This window comes from Abrus precatorius, unplaced genomic scaffold (genome assembly GCF_003935025.1).
Source record: "Abrus precatorius isolate BTA unplaced genomic scaffold, Abrus_2018 Scaffold7, whole genome shotgun sequence".
NCBI classification, from domain to species: Eukaryota; Viridiplantae; Streptophyta; class Magnoliopsida; order Fabales; family Fabaceae; genus Abrus; species Abrus precatorius.
The window spans coordinates 758,367-776,923 of record NW_020874417.1 but is presented as its reverse complement, the minus strand read 5'-3'; the positions used below and the strand labels follow the sequence as shown (position 1 = coordinate 776,923).

The 18,557-nt window shown below is 30.7% G+C and overlaps 3 protein-coding genes across 3 annotated transcripts; 2 read left to right on the top strand and 1 right to left on the bottom strand.

The window, feature by feature from the left end:
- Positions 1 to 38: 38 nt before the first annotated feature.
- Positions 39 to 7,117, top strand: LOC113872370 (heparan-alpha-glucosaminide N-acetyltransferase-like). Its single transcript, XM_027509876.1, has 13 exons — positions 39 to 252; positions 574 to 711; positions 919 to 1,000; positions 1,245 to 1,321; positions 1,798 to 1,907; positions 2,703 to 2,823; positions 3,709 to 3,825; positions 3,916 to 4,007; positions 4,370 to 4,436; positions 4,575 to 4,653; positions 4,725 to 4,816; positions 5,968 to 6,111; positions 6,885 to 7,117. The coding sequence occupies exons 1-13, from the start codon at positions 55 to 57 to the stop codon at positions 7,023 to 7,025; spliced, it is 1,458 nt and encodes a 485-aa protein (XP_027365677.1). The 5' UTR covers positions 39 to 54; the 3' UTR covers positions 7,026 to 7,117.
- A 5,736-nt stretch (positions 7,118 to 12,853) lies between these two features.
- LOC113873875 lies at positions 12,854 to 13,165 on the top strand. The gene has a single exon (XM_027512233.1). The coding sequence runs from the start codon at positions 12,854 to 12,856 to the stop codon at positions 13,163 to 13,165; it is 312 nt and encodes a 103-aa protein (XP_027368034.1).
- A 1,469-nt stretch (positions 13,166 to 14,634) lies between these two features.
- LOC113873804 lies at positions 14,635 to 15,252 on the bottom strand. The gene has a single exon (XM_027512129.1). It carries the CDS (start codon positions 15,250 to 15,252, stop codon positions 14,635 to 14,637), a length of 618 nt encoding a protein of 205 aa, XP_027367930.1.
- Positions 15,253 to 18,557: the final 3,305 nt, after the last annotated feature.

The window sequence follows — 18,557 nt, the reverse complement described above, 5'->3', positions numbered from 1 at the left end:
AATACTAAAATATCCTCGTCGGAGACTAGAACGGAGTTGACAGTGTACAAGGAAATGTCAATTCAGGTTGCAGAAGAACAGGGAAGACCACTTCTCGGCCATGATTTTGATTCCTCAATCCCCATCGCTCATCAAAACGATGACACCATCTTTCCTTTACCATCTAATCATACAGATAAATCCTTACCCTCTCCTTCTGTTCCTAATCAACGCCTTGCTTCTCTCGATGTCTTCCGCGGTCTAACTGTTGCGGTTCGTCCTCACTTTTCAACTGTTTCCTGAATCTGTTCAATCGTTTCGTGCTTATTATTTCAAAACCGTTACTAATTGATAATTCTTCATTTTTGTTGTAAATAAATAACAATATTCCATGACTTAGCATTAATTGCATACCATCGACGAATCAAGGGGAAGCAAATTAGCCATTTGACCATGTTTGGACATACTTTTTAATTTAACTGTCAATTGGTTACTTTTATCCAGTTTGTGATTTTGCTGTGTTAGTTAAGCTACTCTGCAATAGCTGAATCTAGTTGCTCCTCCTTGCATTAAAATCTCTTAATTTTGATACAGTTGATGATATTTGTTGATAATGTTGGAAGAGCTTTCCCATCCTTGAATCATTCTCCATGGTTTGGGGTGACACTTGCCGATTTTGTAATGCCGTTTTTTCTCTTTGTGGTTGGCGTTTCAATCGGTCTCGTATTCAAGGTATGAAAGCTTCCAAACCTCATTCATGCCTTTTCTTTTAACTGCCCCATCCCCTTTAGGATGTTGTTCTATGCTGCAATTGTGTCGATCGCTTATGGAGTGTTGTTTTGGACTTTGGACATTGCAGAGTGGCAGTATGTTTAGAATTACGAATAAAGAAAAAACTGTAATTTTGAACACTGTTCTAATTCTTGGATAACCTTTCAGAAAGTCTCTAGCAAACCAAATGCAACCAAAAAAGTCATAATGAGGACAATCAAGCTTTTCCTTCTGGGGCTGTTACTACAAGGTGTGTTCTCCTGCAATTCATTAATTTCATTACCTACCCCCAAAACTTGTGAGGCAAAATTCTCCTGTATTCTTTTGCATTCATTGCAATTAAATCCGGGTTTTTATCCATGTAACTGCAGTATGGATAATTCACTTGTTCTTTGTTAGTGGGCTGAGAGCGTGGCATTACTATATTTAAATTTTTTTGAAGTTATGCAATTGATAGTCATGCTTTAATGTTTCTTTCCGAAACTTATTCATAGGTGGATATTTCCATGGGCGCGGAAATTTAACATATGGAGTTGATTTGAGCAAGATACGCTGGCTTGGTGTGCTCCAGGTAACTGCATCTAGTAAAGTTGTTAGTTGTTATCCTTGCTGTTTAACTTATTAGACTTTATTCTTTTGGTTATTTCTAATTCAATAGATATTATCATTATACATGTTATTTTATCATTTACTTTGATCTATGGCTATCAAGTGACTTACACTTAATATCTTTATAATGCCACTTCTTGACTGTTAATGTCAATGCTTGGTGTTGGGGAAGTAAATACAAAATTTTCTGACTAATATTTTAACTTAGGGATGGTTATAGATTGGCAGCAAGTAGAGAAGTTATTTAGTCATTGAAATTTTTTATTAAAATATGATTTAGTCATTGGTAGTGGTAGTGTCATTGTGGAATATGGATAGGGCATTGATATCACAACTGAGAAAAAAAGGTGGCTGTTGAAAAAATAATCAATTACTCATTGCTTTGGTTTTATAAATGTGTTTACAGTTTGATTCACAATTTCCTTGTATGGTATCCAGAGGATATCTATTGGATATTTCTTGGCCTCAATATCAGAGATTTGGCTTGTGAACAATAATATTTTGGTTGACTCACCAGCAGCTTTTGTGAGGAAATACTCCATTCAATGGTTAGTTTACTTGTCTGGTGTTCAATTTTTTCAAGGGACTGATCATGGCAATTAAAAATTTCAATTTCTATGTTGACTGTCTCCATGAAATATACATAAAATTGCCATGTTTCTTTGTCATTTTTTTATATCATAGTTTGTATTTTGGATGAGATATTTTGTATCAATTCTCATTACATATTGGTGTATATTCTTTCCAAACTACTTGGACCTGAATAATGAAATGATGCATTTTATTTTGAGTTCTATAATGCCCTTAAATTTGTTTTGATATTCTCCTGTGAAATGACACTCGTGTCATGGGCTTTTTGATGTACAGTTCATATGATGGATTTTCAGATGTAAACTTCCTGAAGATATATGTATTCTTTTAATGTATTCTGAATAGGTTTCAACTTTTGTTGATTGGATTATAATCTCTATGAAAATGAGTCAAAATTCCCATCTTGCCATCACTTGGACCTTATAATTTAATATAAAATACTGTTACAACTTGCAGCTGAACTTTGTTATGAAAAATTGATGTAATGTGACTAGTTGTGATTCAAAAGAAATTTTCCTTCATGCTGTTAGGCCAACTGCATAACCTTTACAATAGACAGAAGTCTAAATTTATCTTTTTAAACTTTTCAAGCTACTTTGTTTGCAAAAGATAAACTGAAAAAAGTCAGTTTAATTCATTAAATCTAAGATACTAGCTCCCCACATCTAAATGTCAAAATTAAAATTCTTTGGGTACCACTTATTCTTGCCTCGTGATATTCTTTGGTGCTAACTGCTTTTTTCTTTATGCAGGATGTTTTCTATCTTGCTTTGCTCAGTATACCTTTGCTTGCTTTATGGTCTCTATGTTCCAGATTGGAAGTTCAAACATCCTAACTTGCTTTGGACCAGTCATCCATCAATTATTCAAAATGTAAGTTGGCATGGTTTTGTCACTCCATATCACTGAAGCTGAAAGATGTATCATGAATTTTTTGGCTGAAATTTTGATTTGTGATTTTCGGTGCACATGACTTCACTTATGACTCATTACCTCCAGTAGATGAAGTCAACATGTAATTTGGTTTCCTATTGCTGATAGTCAATCCTTCTTTTGCGGAAGCTGTGTCAAATATATAATTCATGAATCCCCTTCCCCTATTTTGTTGTAAAGAAAATAATAGGGATATGGATTGGACATTATCTTAATCCTTGTTAATTCTCACAAGATTACACTGTGCTTACATAGAGTTAAACTGGATGCCAGACAAAACTTCCTACAAAATAAAAAACCTAATTACCATGATGCATCCTAGATTCTAAAAACTCCATTAGAACTGTTGAAATATTTACCATACATTCACAGTTTGCTTACACTATTAAGTAGTTCTGAAATGTTGGATGGCCTGTGAGCTTCACTTATAAAATATCTTCAACTAATCCAACACTTTTCTGTTTTCAAAAGTTAAGCTTTTGGTTTGCATTTCATAACATGATGACCTTCATAGAACAGGACCAAAGCATCATGCTATATTGGGTTGGTGACTTGTATTTACTGAACTGAGAAAATAATGGAGTAATATGCATAGACAAATGTAACAGGGCATAGATGTATCCTGTGATACACATTATAATGATTGGTATTCCATTTCATGCTTCATTTATTATGATGGGTTAATTTTTCCTGTTTATTATTATTTTATGTTTCTATTTTTATTTTAATGTTTCTCTCTACCTAGTGGGAAAAAGGCATTGGTTGTTGTTTTTGTATTTTATTTTTCTTGGAGAATAAACTCAACATACAATGTTTGTTTGCAAGGTTCATTGTGAAGTGAGAGGCAGTCTTGAGCCTCCTTGCAATGCTGTGGGATTTATGGATAGATTAATTCTTGGTGAAGATCATATGTACCAGCGTCCTGTGTACAGAAGAACAAAGGCTAGTTACCTTCACGGATCTACTGCCACCTCAAACTTCATTGATTTATCTATTAAATGATCTTATTCTTGACTGTCATTTTATTTTCAGGAGTGTAGTGTGAATTCTCCTGATTATGGGCCGCTGCCTCTAGATTCACCTGGATGGTGCCTAGCACCATTTGACCCAGAGGGTATTTTGAGGTAAAAAATCATTCCCTGTTCTATTGTTTTATCTTTTCTTTTATAATTATTGTAGTGGCATTGAGAACTGTGATTACATCTTATAATTTGAATTTCCAATAATGTAGATATTTTCTCTTTTTTTTTTTTTTGGGTGGTTGTACAGAGTGCTTGGTTTATGTCATGTTATTTTTTTTCACTGTTCTCTAATGTATGGATATTTTTTTTTTGGGTGGCACAGAGTACTTGGTTTATGTTACGTTATTTTTTTTCACTGTTCTCTCATGTGGATATATTCATGTTTGAGATTAGAATGACATTGACAGCATTATAATTTTTTTAATACATTGTTTGCTAATTCATTTTTTTTTTAATTCTTCCAGTTCACTGATGGCAGCTATTACTTGTTTCTTGGGCTTGCAATATGGGCACATAATTGTACTTTTGCAGGTCTGAATTATGATTCTTTTATGATGTATAAGAATCCAATACTTGTACCTATCTTATATATTGAGGTGGAAGGTGTGAAATTTGTCTCAAGCATGTGTGTCTTTTTTTAATGATTCAACTTCTGTCTTCTCCATTCAGGGCCACAAGCAGAGAGTACTTCTTTGGTCTGTGTTTTCCTTCTCTCTATTGCTAATAGGATACATTCTAGAGATTTTAGGTACTATCTAATTTTAAATTTTTTAAGATTTATACATTTCATTCTTTAACTAATAACTGTATGTTTTTCAGGAATTCCTTTATCGAAGGCACTGTACACATTAAGCTACACGTGCATTACTGCAGGGGCATCAGGCTTGGCATTGATTGCTATCTATTACATTGTAAGTTCATCCTTGTTTCATAAGCATAATTTATATCCTAAGGAAAGAAATAGATAATAGGAAGATAAGCATTCCCATGATCAGCAAAATGTGGTAACTTGGGTGGTTAATCACCTGGTCCAAAAGGATAAATGTATATGATTTGAAGCCATACTTTGGGATCACCCTGTCAGCCCAAATTAGACTTCTCTGGTGCACTCACATAGTCAACATGTTGGGAAAGAAAGGGGGAGTTAATGTGCCCCTATAGGAAGCCAAACACCAATCGTTGGTGCCCCTTTGTTAACCCACTCAACACAAAAAAAGAAAAACAATGGTGACTTTTTTTCTTCTCAATACCTGAGCTTGAGCATAATTGTAATACTAGTTAATTGGATAATGGTAGCTATGTGCTGATTGAATTTAGAGCTGCAACTTCTTGGCAGTTCCAGAGTTACTCGATTAAAAAAACAGAGTAAAGGAGCACAAAAAATGGAAGATGCTAGAGGGTTGATTCGCAGGAGAGACAATTAATTTAAAAGAAGAAAAACAATTCTAGAAATAAAGTGGAGCTTTGCATTATGTGGAGCTTGACAACATAATAGTGACATGTTACAGAGGATGATACCACTCTAATACGATGTGGAAATTATGGGATTTTAGGTATTGAGAGAAAAAGAGAATGAGACACTAATTGATATTAATTGTGATTTATTACAATATATTGATGTTATTTTGAAATCTAGAACAGTAACTCTTATTTATACTTATTATGTTCCTAATTGATTAAGGAAACAAATCATGATAAGATAAAGAAATATGGTAACCAGTCCCAAGAGATAATGATGAAATAAGAAAACTAATCTTGGAGGATAACTAAAATAAGATATTTTCATATATTCTATAATAGACTTTTTAGTTTTTAGACAATGATGATTTATTTTCTTTGGTATTTGTCTCATTTCTTCTTTAAGGTGTATATGCTAGTTAAAAGTGCTTCCATGTTTGTAAATTACTGTGCTGGTTTTCTATGAAAAGAGATCACTGTGGTCATATATATAGGTTGGCCTGCATGTATTGCCTGGCTCTATTTTTAATTGATCAAGTTAGTGACCGTAACTCCTGAAAATTGATTAAAAACCTGCAATTTCCTCAAACATATTTTCTTGCAGGTTGACATAGAACATCTCAGAAAGCCTACAGTCTTACTACAATGGATGGGAATGAATGCTCTTGTTGTATATGCCTTGGCTGCTTGCGACATTTTTCCAGCAGTTATCCAGGGTTTCTATTGGCATTCTCCTGAAAATAACTTGGTAATGTTTTCTTTTGCAATGGTTCTGTATATCTCCTTTAGCATTATAGATTATTAGATTAATCTATTACCGAATAGGAGTTATCATTCCCATTCCTTGATTTTTATAAACTATTCTTTGGAACTAAGAATTAAATTGCTATGGCCCTGGCAGGCTGCTACTAGGGGTTTTGCCAAGTAAAGAGTTAAGACTCAGTTTGTATAAACTTATCAATAAGTATTTATATGAGTACAAAATTAAGTAGTAAAATGAATTAATCTCCTCTCATAAGTTAATCAATTTTTGTTTCTCTATTTTTTTAAAAACTCTTTCAGTTAACTTCTTTAAAACTTAAGGAATATATGTTACTTTTAACTTATGAGAGAAATTTTATTATTTTGAACATATTGATTTTCTTCACCTATAAAGATTTATTTAGAAACTTATCCAAACTAAACCTAAATCAACTGTTTGCCACCTTCTTAATGGAAGATAAGTAGATTCTACTCTCCACAAAGTAGATTATACTTTTAAGTACGTGGAAAATTTGGAATAAAAAATTGCTTCCCTATTGCTTCATACTACAAAAATTGTGGTAAGGCTGAAAGTAGAGTGTGCCTCATATACATTCGTCTTCACATTTACGAACAAACGTAGCCATGATTTGATTTCATACGGGCGAGAATAGTGAAAATTAAAAGGTTACAAGTATTGAGTTGCCCGCGCCACTGTCTTTGGTACTTGAATTCATTTTTTTGGGGGGAGTTGATGTCAATAGGTAATTTAATATGCAGGTTGACGCCAGTGAAGCTTTCATACAGACCATGTTTCAGTCCGAGAAGTGGGGTACAATGGCCTTTGTAATAATTGAGATTTTATTCTGGGGTCTTTTTGCTGGTTTCCTTCACAAGAAAGGGATATATATAAAATTGTAATGGATGATGCAAGCATGTAAAAGACAATGACATGTACATATGTAAAACATTCCTTGTAGATATCTTCCATTAGAATCCAGCAATGCTTTTTCCTATAGCCTGCCAAAGTTATCTTTCTCACCTTTACCTACGGAACTTCTGAAAGGCATTTCCACTATTTGTGTCTTGTCAATCTTAAGGCGAACAGGATCCTGCATGAAAATAAATTACTGCAGAACTATATGCCATTAGTGGGGAGTTACATAAAGGTGCAAGGGGTTCCCCCCTGCAAGTGCGAGGTGACAAATTCATGAAAATAAAAATCAACATTTATTCTGCTTAGATTTTTTTCATTGATGAACCCAAAGTTGCATTCAAGCTGTACAGAATTGTGACAGGAGTTGAGATAACATTGTTTCTGCACCAAGCATTCTTTCTTTATCTTTGAATCTCATCATTCGCTTTCACTGAAAAATGTGTTTTAAGACAGAGACAATACAATAAAGTCTCTGTAGGAAGTCTTTCTCGAAACGACTAAAGATTAGTGGTGGCAATCTCAATCAATCAGTTTAACGAATTAGCAAATTTTGTTTATAATCATTCAAAATCTTGTATAAAAAGTTATTTATATCATATGAAAAGAAGTTATGGATCTCTTAAAAGCCGTTTGATTGATTGGTAGATAAAAAGTATTAAAGTGTAGTATTTTATTTTATTTTTTACTAAAAAGCACATCAAGTGTATATGTTATCCAAATTTATTTCACGAAAATTTTCACCGATAGAATCTTAACATTTTGGCTTTGTGATTAAGTAATGCTATGTAATACAGAATGAGTTGCACAACAATCGAAAATCAAGGTGTGAAAAAGGTGGAAGGGTTAAAAGGTTTGGGATCCTTCGATCAATATGGTTTTTCTATTATTAAAATCATTATTATTTGAGATTATCTTTAGAATAATTTTTTTAAACATGTATCTAATAACATAATAATGATTTAACATGAAAATTCTTATTATATGTCTTTAAACACGTTAGAAATATCGCTTATAAAATAATAAATTACATTGAGCACATAAATTGATATGTGAATGTATACTTATAAAGGTTAACATATTTTATAATATTTTGTTGAAAAAAAATAGTTTATTTCGGTAATTTTTACGTTTTGAAAGGAAATAGTTTTTGGTTGCTGGTTGACTGGTTGAGAGATATTTATGGTGTTGATTAGAGTTTAATTTTTAATTGTGTAATAAGAAAACTTTGTTGAAAGAGATTTTTTTTTTTTCATGTACACTAAAATAGTAATTGAATGTATGCTTGCGTCTTGCCAGATTAAAGTATAAAACATAATTAGATGAGAGAAGAACACGTAAGAACATGTGTGAATTACATTCAAAACTTTAAGGAAATGAGTTTTAACTTTCGAATGCCCTTGAAACATTAACATTTGTTTGATTTATATTAATAAAATAAATTTTTGTTTTATTTTTTGCATTAAAAATAATTATAAAAATGTAACTAATTTTCTTTACTTTATTTCCTATTTTAAATACTTACATAGGTAATTGTAAAATTAAAAAAATGGTTTTACTATTTATAGTGCAATTTTTTAAAATAATAAATAAAGTAAAAATAGGATAGTGATTTTAAATCATTTACAAAAATAAAAAACTTTAAAATAAAATAACCCCTTGTCAATCGTCTCTTATCCAAAATGAAAAGGAATAAAAAAAGAAAAGAAAAAGTGGCACACATTCTTAAAATTCTTTCCTTCCCAAAAAGCAGAAAAAATAAACATATTGATTACCGCAAACTTAATTCCTCCCTTCTCGGAGATTTCATCCCGTTAATATTTCAAATGGAATAAGCAGGCAATGAGATATTAAATAATAATAAAAAAAAATTAATGTTTTAATTTGGACTTATAAGAGTTAGACTAGTTGGGTTCAAATTTGATGAATTACTTTGTATTCTTGGAAATTTTTAAACAAATTTATGGCATAATAATTCTTAAAATAGTGTCATGAAAGATTCTGTTTTGTTTAGCAAATTATCACTACGGCAAAATAATATTTAAGGGACAAAACTATAAATGTAGTATTTTAAGTATTTTTAGTATTGTTTTTAAAATTAAAATTAAAATTTATCTCAATAATTTGCACATGAAAAATAATTAAAGATTAATATTTATTATCAAAATAAAACTTTGATTTTGATTAAAAAGTGAATCTAAAAGTATCTATCATACTTAAGCTTTGTTCATCTTTTAAGACTAAAGTGCACAAACTTCTAACTCATGCTATGCTGAATACTTGAATCTGATTTTACAACACTTAGTCCAATATAGTAAAAACATTAAAAAAAAAAAGACAGGCTCAAATAAAAAGAAACAAACAAAGCAATCCAATCTTGTCTACTGCTTTGTGTGCTATACAATTTCAGGGTATAATGTTGACCAAAAAAATAAAATAAAAAATCAGGATATAAATAACATGTTCATATTTGGTAAGGACCTAATATGTTATACTATATTTGGTTACTTCTACTAGAAGACAGGATGGTAAAAGAGTGTTACAAGTAGTAAAGAGCTCCCTATAAGTATTAGTTCTGTTTCTTTCTTTGGCTCTTTTGGCACTTTAACTCTGGCCTTGTCGTTTCCAAAAGTAAACACTCATCAAAGAAACACTTAATTTGCCCCAATAATTTTGTTTCTGGTTTCTTCTTTTAGAAACTATATAAGATAATGGCATGCATCCACTACCCTGTAAAAGCCCGTTTCCTCTTCTCCAATTATTCAGGATTAAGAAAAGTAAAAATGGCTTCTGAGAAAGGCAATGCTGAGACTTCAGATGATTCAGTTCAATCATCATCAAGTTCTAAACATCTTGAAAACTATCACTTTGGAAAAGCATTGGCATACAGAGCAGTTTACGGTTCTATTGGTTTTCAACGCAGTGGAAGCAGAAAAGCCAAAAGTAATGATGCCAAGACATCATCACCAAGCAGGCTCAGCAAGGTCTCAGTGGCTGCTGATAACAGAGATAATTAACTACCTCCAAATATGTTCCTATGAACCTTTCTACTTTTAGTGCATGGAATTTATGTGTTATCTATTATAATCTATTAAATTTAAAGCCTGATTTGTATCTCTGTCATGTAAGGAGTTTTGTTATATTATTTCGTTATTGTAGCATTTTGGCTTAGGTGACATATTGTGGTTAAAATAACATCTATCTTTCTGCTAATGCTTGTACATTTAATGTTTTCTTCTTAAGTTTCTTAATTTACCTTCTCATCTTTTTTAATGCAATCATTTTCGTTTAACTCGTTTAAAAGTGGTACATGTACCTTAAAGAACTGAAAGGAGACAAAGTATAGTTAGTAAATTGACTGTCATATGTTCCATGTTATCCATCCAACTTGCAGTATACAGCGTTTAATAATTGATCATCGATGCTATGAAATTGAAGCTGAATAATTGATCATCATGAAACGTAGGGCTAAATAATAGAGAGCTTAGCCTGGTCAATGGTCATTTCCAACTTTAGACGATTGCCAGAGTTTTACTTATACATGGCTATTCCAAATTATCAGTAACAATGTTTCGTTCGATTTGTTGAACTCGAGTCATGATTTATTCAAATTCTGTTGTAATGAAATTAGTACGTAATTTTCATTTTCTCCTGTCTACTGAAACTGAAATGAACCTAGTATTATATCTCTAAAGTTGGAGGCAGAGAAACAAGGGTCCTTTGTTTCACATATGGCAGATTTAGTATACGTGTCTTGTTCATTTTAACAATTCATTAAACAATTTTGATTACATTACTTCATCACAGTGCGTTAGTTATCTTGAAAGCCTTTATGGGTTTGGAACTAAATCAAAGTTGGGTCTCTGAGTTGAAATCCAATTGAACTTGCTATTGGCACTGCTTCACCATTTGTGTGTCAGGTTGCAAGTTGGGCTTTTTAACCTTTACCCTTAGACTGGGCTATTTGCTATCTGAATCGATATGCATGTGCAAAGACAAACGATTTTATTTTGGGCTTCAACAGTGCAATGTAGCCCAGAAATCTGTAGCACGGCCCATCTTATTCCTGTTGATTTTGCTAGCTAATTAATGGTGTTTTAGGTGAATTCAATTCAGCGTTTAGTCATAGCTTTCAAGTTGAAACGTGATTTAACATGATTTTACTAAACATACTAAGACATGTTCCTTATAAAACGTGTCTTTGATAACAATATATGAAGCCGTAAGAAACGGGATAAGGAATTGCTGATATTTATGAATTTCTTTTTTCAATGAAATACATTTTTTTTATTAAATAACAACTTATTGCAATTTATTGTAGGTTCTCCTAATTATTAAATTATATAAAATAAAGTGCTGTTGTTCTCTTTAATATGATGATATTGTGTTATTCTCACTACTACCAAAAAAAAAAAAAACTGTCATTTACTGTCAAATAAGAAATGTCAAATATTATGATAATCTTTGTTAGTATAATTTTTGTCTAATTAAAAATAAATCATTAATATAGACTTTAAATGTTTATACAAACAAATAGTAATAATAATATAACATTTAATATATAGATAATATATATTAATACTTTTACTAACAAAATTATTTGTTGTATACTATAATATTAGTATTAATATAAACAAATAATATATATACTAATAGCTTAGTTTTTATTAAATTAAACTTGTCCTAATAAAGACCAATCTAACGTTAAATTCTTAGTGAATTACACTTTTTCTTTTGAATATCAACAATATGAAAAAGATTAAAATATTTCTTCTATTGGGATAAGTTGTATTTAATTAAATAATTCTTATTTTTAAAAGTGATTAGCTTTTTATTGTAATTATAAAAATATCTACATTATACCAAAAAAAAAAAATTTATGCAGATTCAATAAAGTTTCATACTATAAAAAGTTACGTAGATATCAAAATACCTGATGTAATTTAAAATGCATGCATAAATATTCATATTTATTTAATTAAAGTAAATTGTGATTATAATTTATTAAAAATTTAGAAATAAACACAATCTTTAAAAATAAACTGACTGTAAAGAAGTCTAATATAAAATCTTATATATAATTACAAAGTTAAAGAAATTAATATTTATTCTCCATGGAACATTAAACAAAATGTAGCTTTTAGTTGTCCCTTTCTTTTCTCTCCCAAAACCTCCATTTGAACTTATCATTACATCTCATGATCATACTTTCCACTTTCCAGTGTCTCTTGGCTGTCTACACAAAACTTTGGCCTACCTACAATTAATACAATGATAATAACTAATCCAAACACACATTCTGTGTATTTTATTTACTTCCAATTAGAAAGTATATGCAAGCTTCCTTTTTTTCTTTCTGGTGAATTACTACTTTATCATCATCATAAGCAGGAAACAATCCTTAAACAAATGTGAGGCATTAGAAAATTGATTATCTCTTAACTTCTGATTTCTCTCAAGTTTCAATAACAATAATAATTTAACAAGTTCTGTATTAGTTTAATCAGACAAAGCCCCAGCTCAGAGACCATTTCACCAAGATCAAAACATTGCACATTTCTCGTCGGGATTTTTTAACTCCATCTTAAATAAACTAATAAAATTAAAACATTACATCAACTTTTGTAAATAAAATTATATAAATCTTTCTAAGATAAAATTATTATTCCATTAACTAATTTTGATAAATACTCCTCGCCAAAGACACGTTTCCGTGCTTCGCTGCATATATATACCCCCCACGCATAATTTCATACTTCAATTCCTTCTCGAAACCCTATCTTCAAACCTCCACTTCTTTGAAAAGCTCCTCACAATGGACGGGTACGGATACGGGTCGGGTCAACGCCCGTACGGCGGTGACAGGAGGCTCGAGATTGTGAGCGGGAAAAGCTACAGTTGTAGTCAGAGCTATGCGGCGGCGCTTCCGGGTGAGTCGACCCGGGCGAGTCACAGTGGGGCAGCGTCGGTGGCTAAGCCTTGGAGTTTCGGGGACCCGGAAACAAAGCGGAGGAAAAGGATTGCAAGGTATAAGGTTTACGCCGTTGAGGGTAAGGTTAAGACTACGCTCAGAAATGGAATCCGATGGGTCAAACACACATGTTCTCGGCTCGTCCATGGCTACTAGCTGCACCCATTTTATATATCAATTAATCTCACTCTTCCACTTTGTTGTGTGACATCCAATATCATTTTTTTTCTTTCCTTTTCTTCCAGAAATGTTAATTTAATGGCTTTTTTATGAGCATTATATGTTGCGTTTGATTATGGTTTTTGCTTGTATCAAGGGATCCATGAAATCATAACCATTAGTTTTTGTGCTAGCAGTTTCAAATTTGAACTCGTGAAATCCCACTAATTAATTTCTTATTTCGTTGTATTTTACTATTTGAAGCTAAACATGATTATATTTAGATTAGAATAGGATAGAAAATATTTTGGCGTATAGTAGTAATTTTATTACTACATATAATTGAGCTGTGTAAATAAAATTATTTGTAATGTGAAGTTTCAAAACACTTTATGGTCTTAAAAAAATTTGAATATAAATCACATGAAGTTGTAGCGAGACAAATTAATATTATCATTGTCTTAAATCTCAGTTAGTGAAAGTACATTCAAGCCATTTAAAACGATTCGCACATATGGTTGACCAAGTAAAAAATTAGGCAAGTTTACCACAGAAAATTTTAAGTTGCAGCTAAAAGATGAAACCCAATTTAACAAACACCATAAGATGAAATGGGTAGACTATTCACGCCCACAACCTCGGCCTTCCACGAACAATAGATGATTAAAATAACAATTATGTTAATTTTCGTCTTTAATTCTAAGTTTAAATATTCAACTAAAGTCATATTTTTATCAAAAACATTTATTATATTAAAAATATAAAATTATAGTAAATAATTTTAATAAAACTTTACTATAATGAATTATTTAAATATAATTCTAAAAATTAAAGTTTGAAACATTATTAAAATAATTATTTTATTAAATTAAGTTTTTTAAGATTGAGTTTAAATATTAGAAATAGTCATTTTATTAAAAAAAAAAATCAACATTTACGATTTTTTTATTCAATAAAAAATCTTTTTTAATTATTTATTTTCAAATCTGGGGACGTTAAAATAAATATATTGAGCGAACAACTAAAGGTCTTCAAGTTGAATTCACACAAAACACTATAAAACAAACGAAATTAAGGAAGAAATTAACAAGGCATAAAAAATGAATTTATTGCACATGAAAAAATAACCTAAAAGAAACAAATAGTTATCACATACAACTTCATTTTTCTGCCGAACATGCCAATAAGTCTATGAAATCACCTTAAATCTCTTCATCTTTTCAGCATCTTCTCATCCGTACTTCCTTCATCAGTTGTCCTTCTTAGCTATTTTATATAATTAAATAATAAATCTATACTTTTTTTTATATGTTTTGAGAGGAGCATTAATTTGAAGCTCCGTATTTCTAGAAAATGGGAAACAAAAACGAGAAAAAAAGAAAATTCTCGTAGAATATCCATGCATGCATGCATGCATTCGGTGCAATAAGACGTCACATGACGAAGGAAGCGCACGTGTTAGAAGGTCATAATGGTAAGCCTAATGACCTCATACTTATCTCTCTGTAATGATTATCTACGATATCCAAATTCTGCAACCTCATTTGTTGGTAAAACTGAGCAATGAATTCTTCAGCCTTTGCATCTATCATGTCATCCCCATCATTATCATTGTCCTTCACAACCTCTAATTCCTCCTTCTCCTTCTGATCACTCTCCTCCTCCGACACCATTTCGTTTAGCCCAACAGCCGAAGCGTAACGGCTACTAGACGGAGAAGGCGAGCATCCAAACTCCGATGACGATTCAAACCCGTCCTCGCCGTTTTCAGACGGCGATGAGGTTATCATCTCTTTTGGTTGAGAAGTAATAGCATTGTGCTGTAGAGATTCGTTGCTTTGTAGGTGCAATGGTCTCATGGACCCTACAAGTTTCCTCCACACGCTCTTGGACTCTTCGTTCACTGCTGGGAGCACTTTTGATTTTCGAGAACGCCCTCGCATCATGAACAGCGCCACCTTGAAAATGTTCTTCGATCCTTTACCCTTCTTCTTAAGGGAATTAGAACCATGCTGCTGAGTGGTTTTAGTTTTATTAGATTCATGATCAAGCCTAATTGCTTCTGGATTAATGCTAATGATCATAGAGTTTGCAGCCTTTTGCTCCATAAAATATATAATAGGTGTTATGAATTGGTTAGGAACGGAGAAGGAGGAATTAATTAATATAATGAACGTGAGTTTGATATATTATATTATATTATATTATATATCTCACCACCCCGCTGCTTGCTATACAAGCAGGGGAAATGAGAGCGTGTTGTGGGAAACTTAGGAAAGGAACATGTTTAAATAGTACTAAGAAATTCAGGTGAATTGTGCGTAGAAATGAAGGGTGCCAGCGTAGCAATTGAATCGTGTGAGGTACAATAAATTGAAGAAAGAAATGTGGGGACAGTGTTGTTGGGGAGAATTCTAATATTAGGATAGGAGAGAGTGAGAAGAGTGAATGGTAATCACAAAAGAATGGAGCATTTTGAGGCAAAGGATTCGGAGTAAGGGTTTCTGTTTGGGGATACTATAACTGCTACCGTTCATTTTTGTTTGCTCTCTTATTAAACTTTCGTTGACCGAAGAAAGACATTGTTCCTCGCTCTCCTACACCCAACAACAACTAGGCTGCCAAGAAATTGATATAATAAGAAATTAACAATAATCTATGAATTATGAGAATTATAATGCTCCCATTTGCTCTCATCCTTATAAAATTTTGTGAATAACCAAATCTAAACTGTCTTATTTAATAAATAAAATTATATTTTGTGTCCAAAAAAATTAGAAATACTATTAAGTTTGAGTCCATTTAGCATTGGCAGTACTCAATGTCCACTGCACAAGAATTTCAGATTTTTATTATCAATAAAGTGGGGTGATTTTTGTCGCTTTTTTTAAGTTAAAAACTATTTTTGAAATGTATATATAAGAAATTAATAAATGTCATTAAAATATTAATTAAAGAATAAAATTAAAAATATTTTATGAAAATGTTACTAATATATTTTTCTATAACTTTTAACACAATCCCATCGTTATTTTTAATAAAAGAAACATATTATTATTATTATTATTATTATTATTATTATTAAATTATTATTATTATTATTACATGTAAAGTTATTAAATACATATAATATTAAATATTTAATGTTCAAATAATAAAACTACTAGATTTTATTTTAGGGTCATAGTTAATTTAAAGCAGTACGTAATAATAAGTAAGAAAAATAAATAAATTTTAAAGTTATTTGAATTGAAAAATAAATTAAAAAACAAAGTTTTCTCTTTGCTTATTTATCATAAACATTAATATTTATAGACAAGAGTTGTTCCTAACAAGTTTCCCATATCTACATGTCTCTTGCTCAATGTTTCGATCGCATTTCCTTAAAATCAGCATAAACAAACAAAGTATGATATGGATTAACTCCGTCAGTGAGTTGAATGGAGTAAGATAAATTACGTATTTGATAGATTATAAAATTGAATTTTGAGATACCTTTTTAAAGTAAAATAAGCATATGTTTTTATAAATACTTTTAAACTCAGTACGTAACTTTCTCTCTTTAAAATTGTGAACCATTTTTTATTTCTAAAAATTTTTGTGAAAAAAGAGAGCATGATATGTAAATTGCTGCTGGTAAGTTCGTAGTAAGGCCATTGTCTACACTAGTAACGCAGCTGGACACCTGCAAAATAATTGTTGGGACTTGAGCATCAATTTGACCACAGCTGGAAATATGCATACACATTGTACGCAACTAGCATTAAACAGTTTGAAAAAAACTTGGGTAATATAATGTCAATAATATTTTTCATTTAAATTTTATACGAATTTAAATCGTCAGTAATCATCATCATCACCTAAAATAAAATCCATTCGTATGTAATTTCACCTAACAAATTATAATCTGCTTGTTTTAAATTTTTATAAAATTAAATTTAAAGAAATTAAAGTTAATAATGTATGCAAGGTAGATTTTCGTATTAGTATAAGTTTAAAAAATTTTACATTTGATCTAAATTTTTTATTTAATTTATATTTAACCGATTATAATTTATTATTAACTAACTGTTAAATGTAAGTTAAATAAAAAATTCAAATCAAACATAAAAATATACTAATGTGAAAAAATCATTTTCCGTATATTATATCTAGAAATGATGATATTTTTGAAATTGATCGAGTTAATTTATTGAAATAATAACAATGAATTTTTGAAGTATAAATATAAATATATTTGATTAGTCTCATATTCAGAATTGATTTATTTCAATGAAAAAGGAAAATTTATGTTCTTCTCATAAGTAATTTTACTCAAAGTAAATTTAATATGCAAATAAAAAAGTTATAAAATAATATCCAAATGTGAACTGAAAAAAACATGAAGCTTCATGCCAGCTGGTGTTTGATTATCTTACTACTACTTGGTGCGGTGTTTCTTTCGCATTTTGTTTCATTCGAGTGTTCAGTCCCTCCACATCATTTGCAATTTCACTATTTCCATCTCATGAGAGCAACGGCTAGCTGGAAAGTTTGAAAGTTCCATGACTTTAGCTTCAAAACCATTGTACGTTGAGCGTGCTTATGACTATGATATATATTAGAGTTTCACACAGTTATAAATGGAGCAGAGGGTCTCTCAATGATTGACAACACATAATATTTCTTGCATTGCATTTTTTGTGGGGCTCTTATGCATGCATGTCTCGCAGATAAAAAGGATTTTAAAACCTTCCTCTAAATTCAATAGAATTGCTATTTTTTAATTTTACCAATACAATATGGTAAAGCAAGTTTTAAGGCTAAATTGTTTGGTTCTATTTTAGTTTTTGGTTTTCAAAATTTGTTTTGTAAAACAATTTTAGTAGTAAACAGTTTTTTTTTAAGAAAAAAATTGTTTAGCTAAACAATTTGAGAAAACTGTTTTTTTTTTTTTTAAACTTGCGCTTGTACCGCTTTCCCACTAAGCTCATTCAATCATTCTTAAAAAATTGTTTTTTTTTTTAAATATCTTAAACTAATTTTTGTTTTGCATTTTATAAAAACAGATTTTATAACTTGTTTTTTTTTTTTAAAATAAACTTTATCAAACAGACTTACCAGTAACTATCATGCCTACAACAAATTGCATATGACCCTCTAAATAATAATGATATGGTAACAGTTGATTTTCAAGAGAAAAAAGGAAAGTGTTTGTGTGATATATTATCATTAGTCTAATAATATATGTTTCCAAAATTTTAATCAAAGATACCCAAAGTAGATAGATACATGGCTTTGCCCTCTGAGGATAGTTTAACTAACATGAATGTTTGACTTATTCCCACTTGAAGATTCTAAAATAATGTCTACCCGCGGTAAGAAAATAAATAGAAAGAAAAGAATAATT

Coding starts and splice junctions, on each gene's coding strand:
- LOC113872370 (XM_027509876.1), top strand. CDS start 55: ATGTCAATTCAGGTTGCAGAAGAACAGGGAAGACCACTTCTCGGCCAT. Junction 3,826..3,915: donor CTGTGTACAGAAGAACAAAG/GCTAGTTACCTT, acceptor TTTTATTTTCAG/GAGTGTAGTGTGAATTCTCC. Junction 6,112..6,884: donor ATTCTCCTGAAAATAACTTG/GTAATGTTTTCT, acceptor TTTAATATGCAG/GTTGACGCCAGTGAAGCTTT.
- LOC113873875 (XM_027512233.1), top strand. CDS start 12,854: ATGGACGGGTACGGATACGGGTCGGGTCAACGCCCGTACGGCGGTGAC.
- LOC113873804 (XM_027512129.1), bottom strand. CDS start 15,252: ATGATCATTAGCATTAATCCAGAAGCAATTAGGCTTGATCATGAATCT.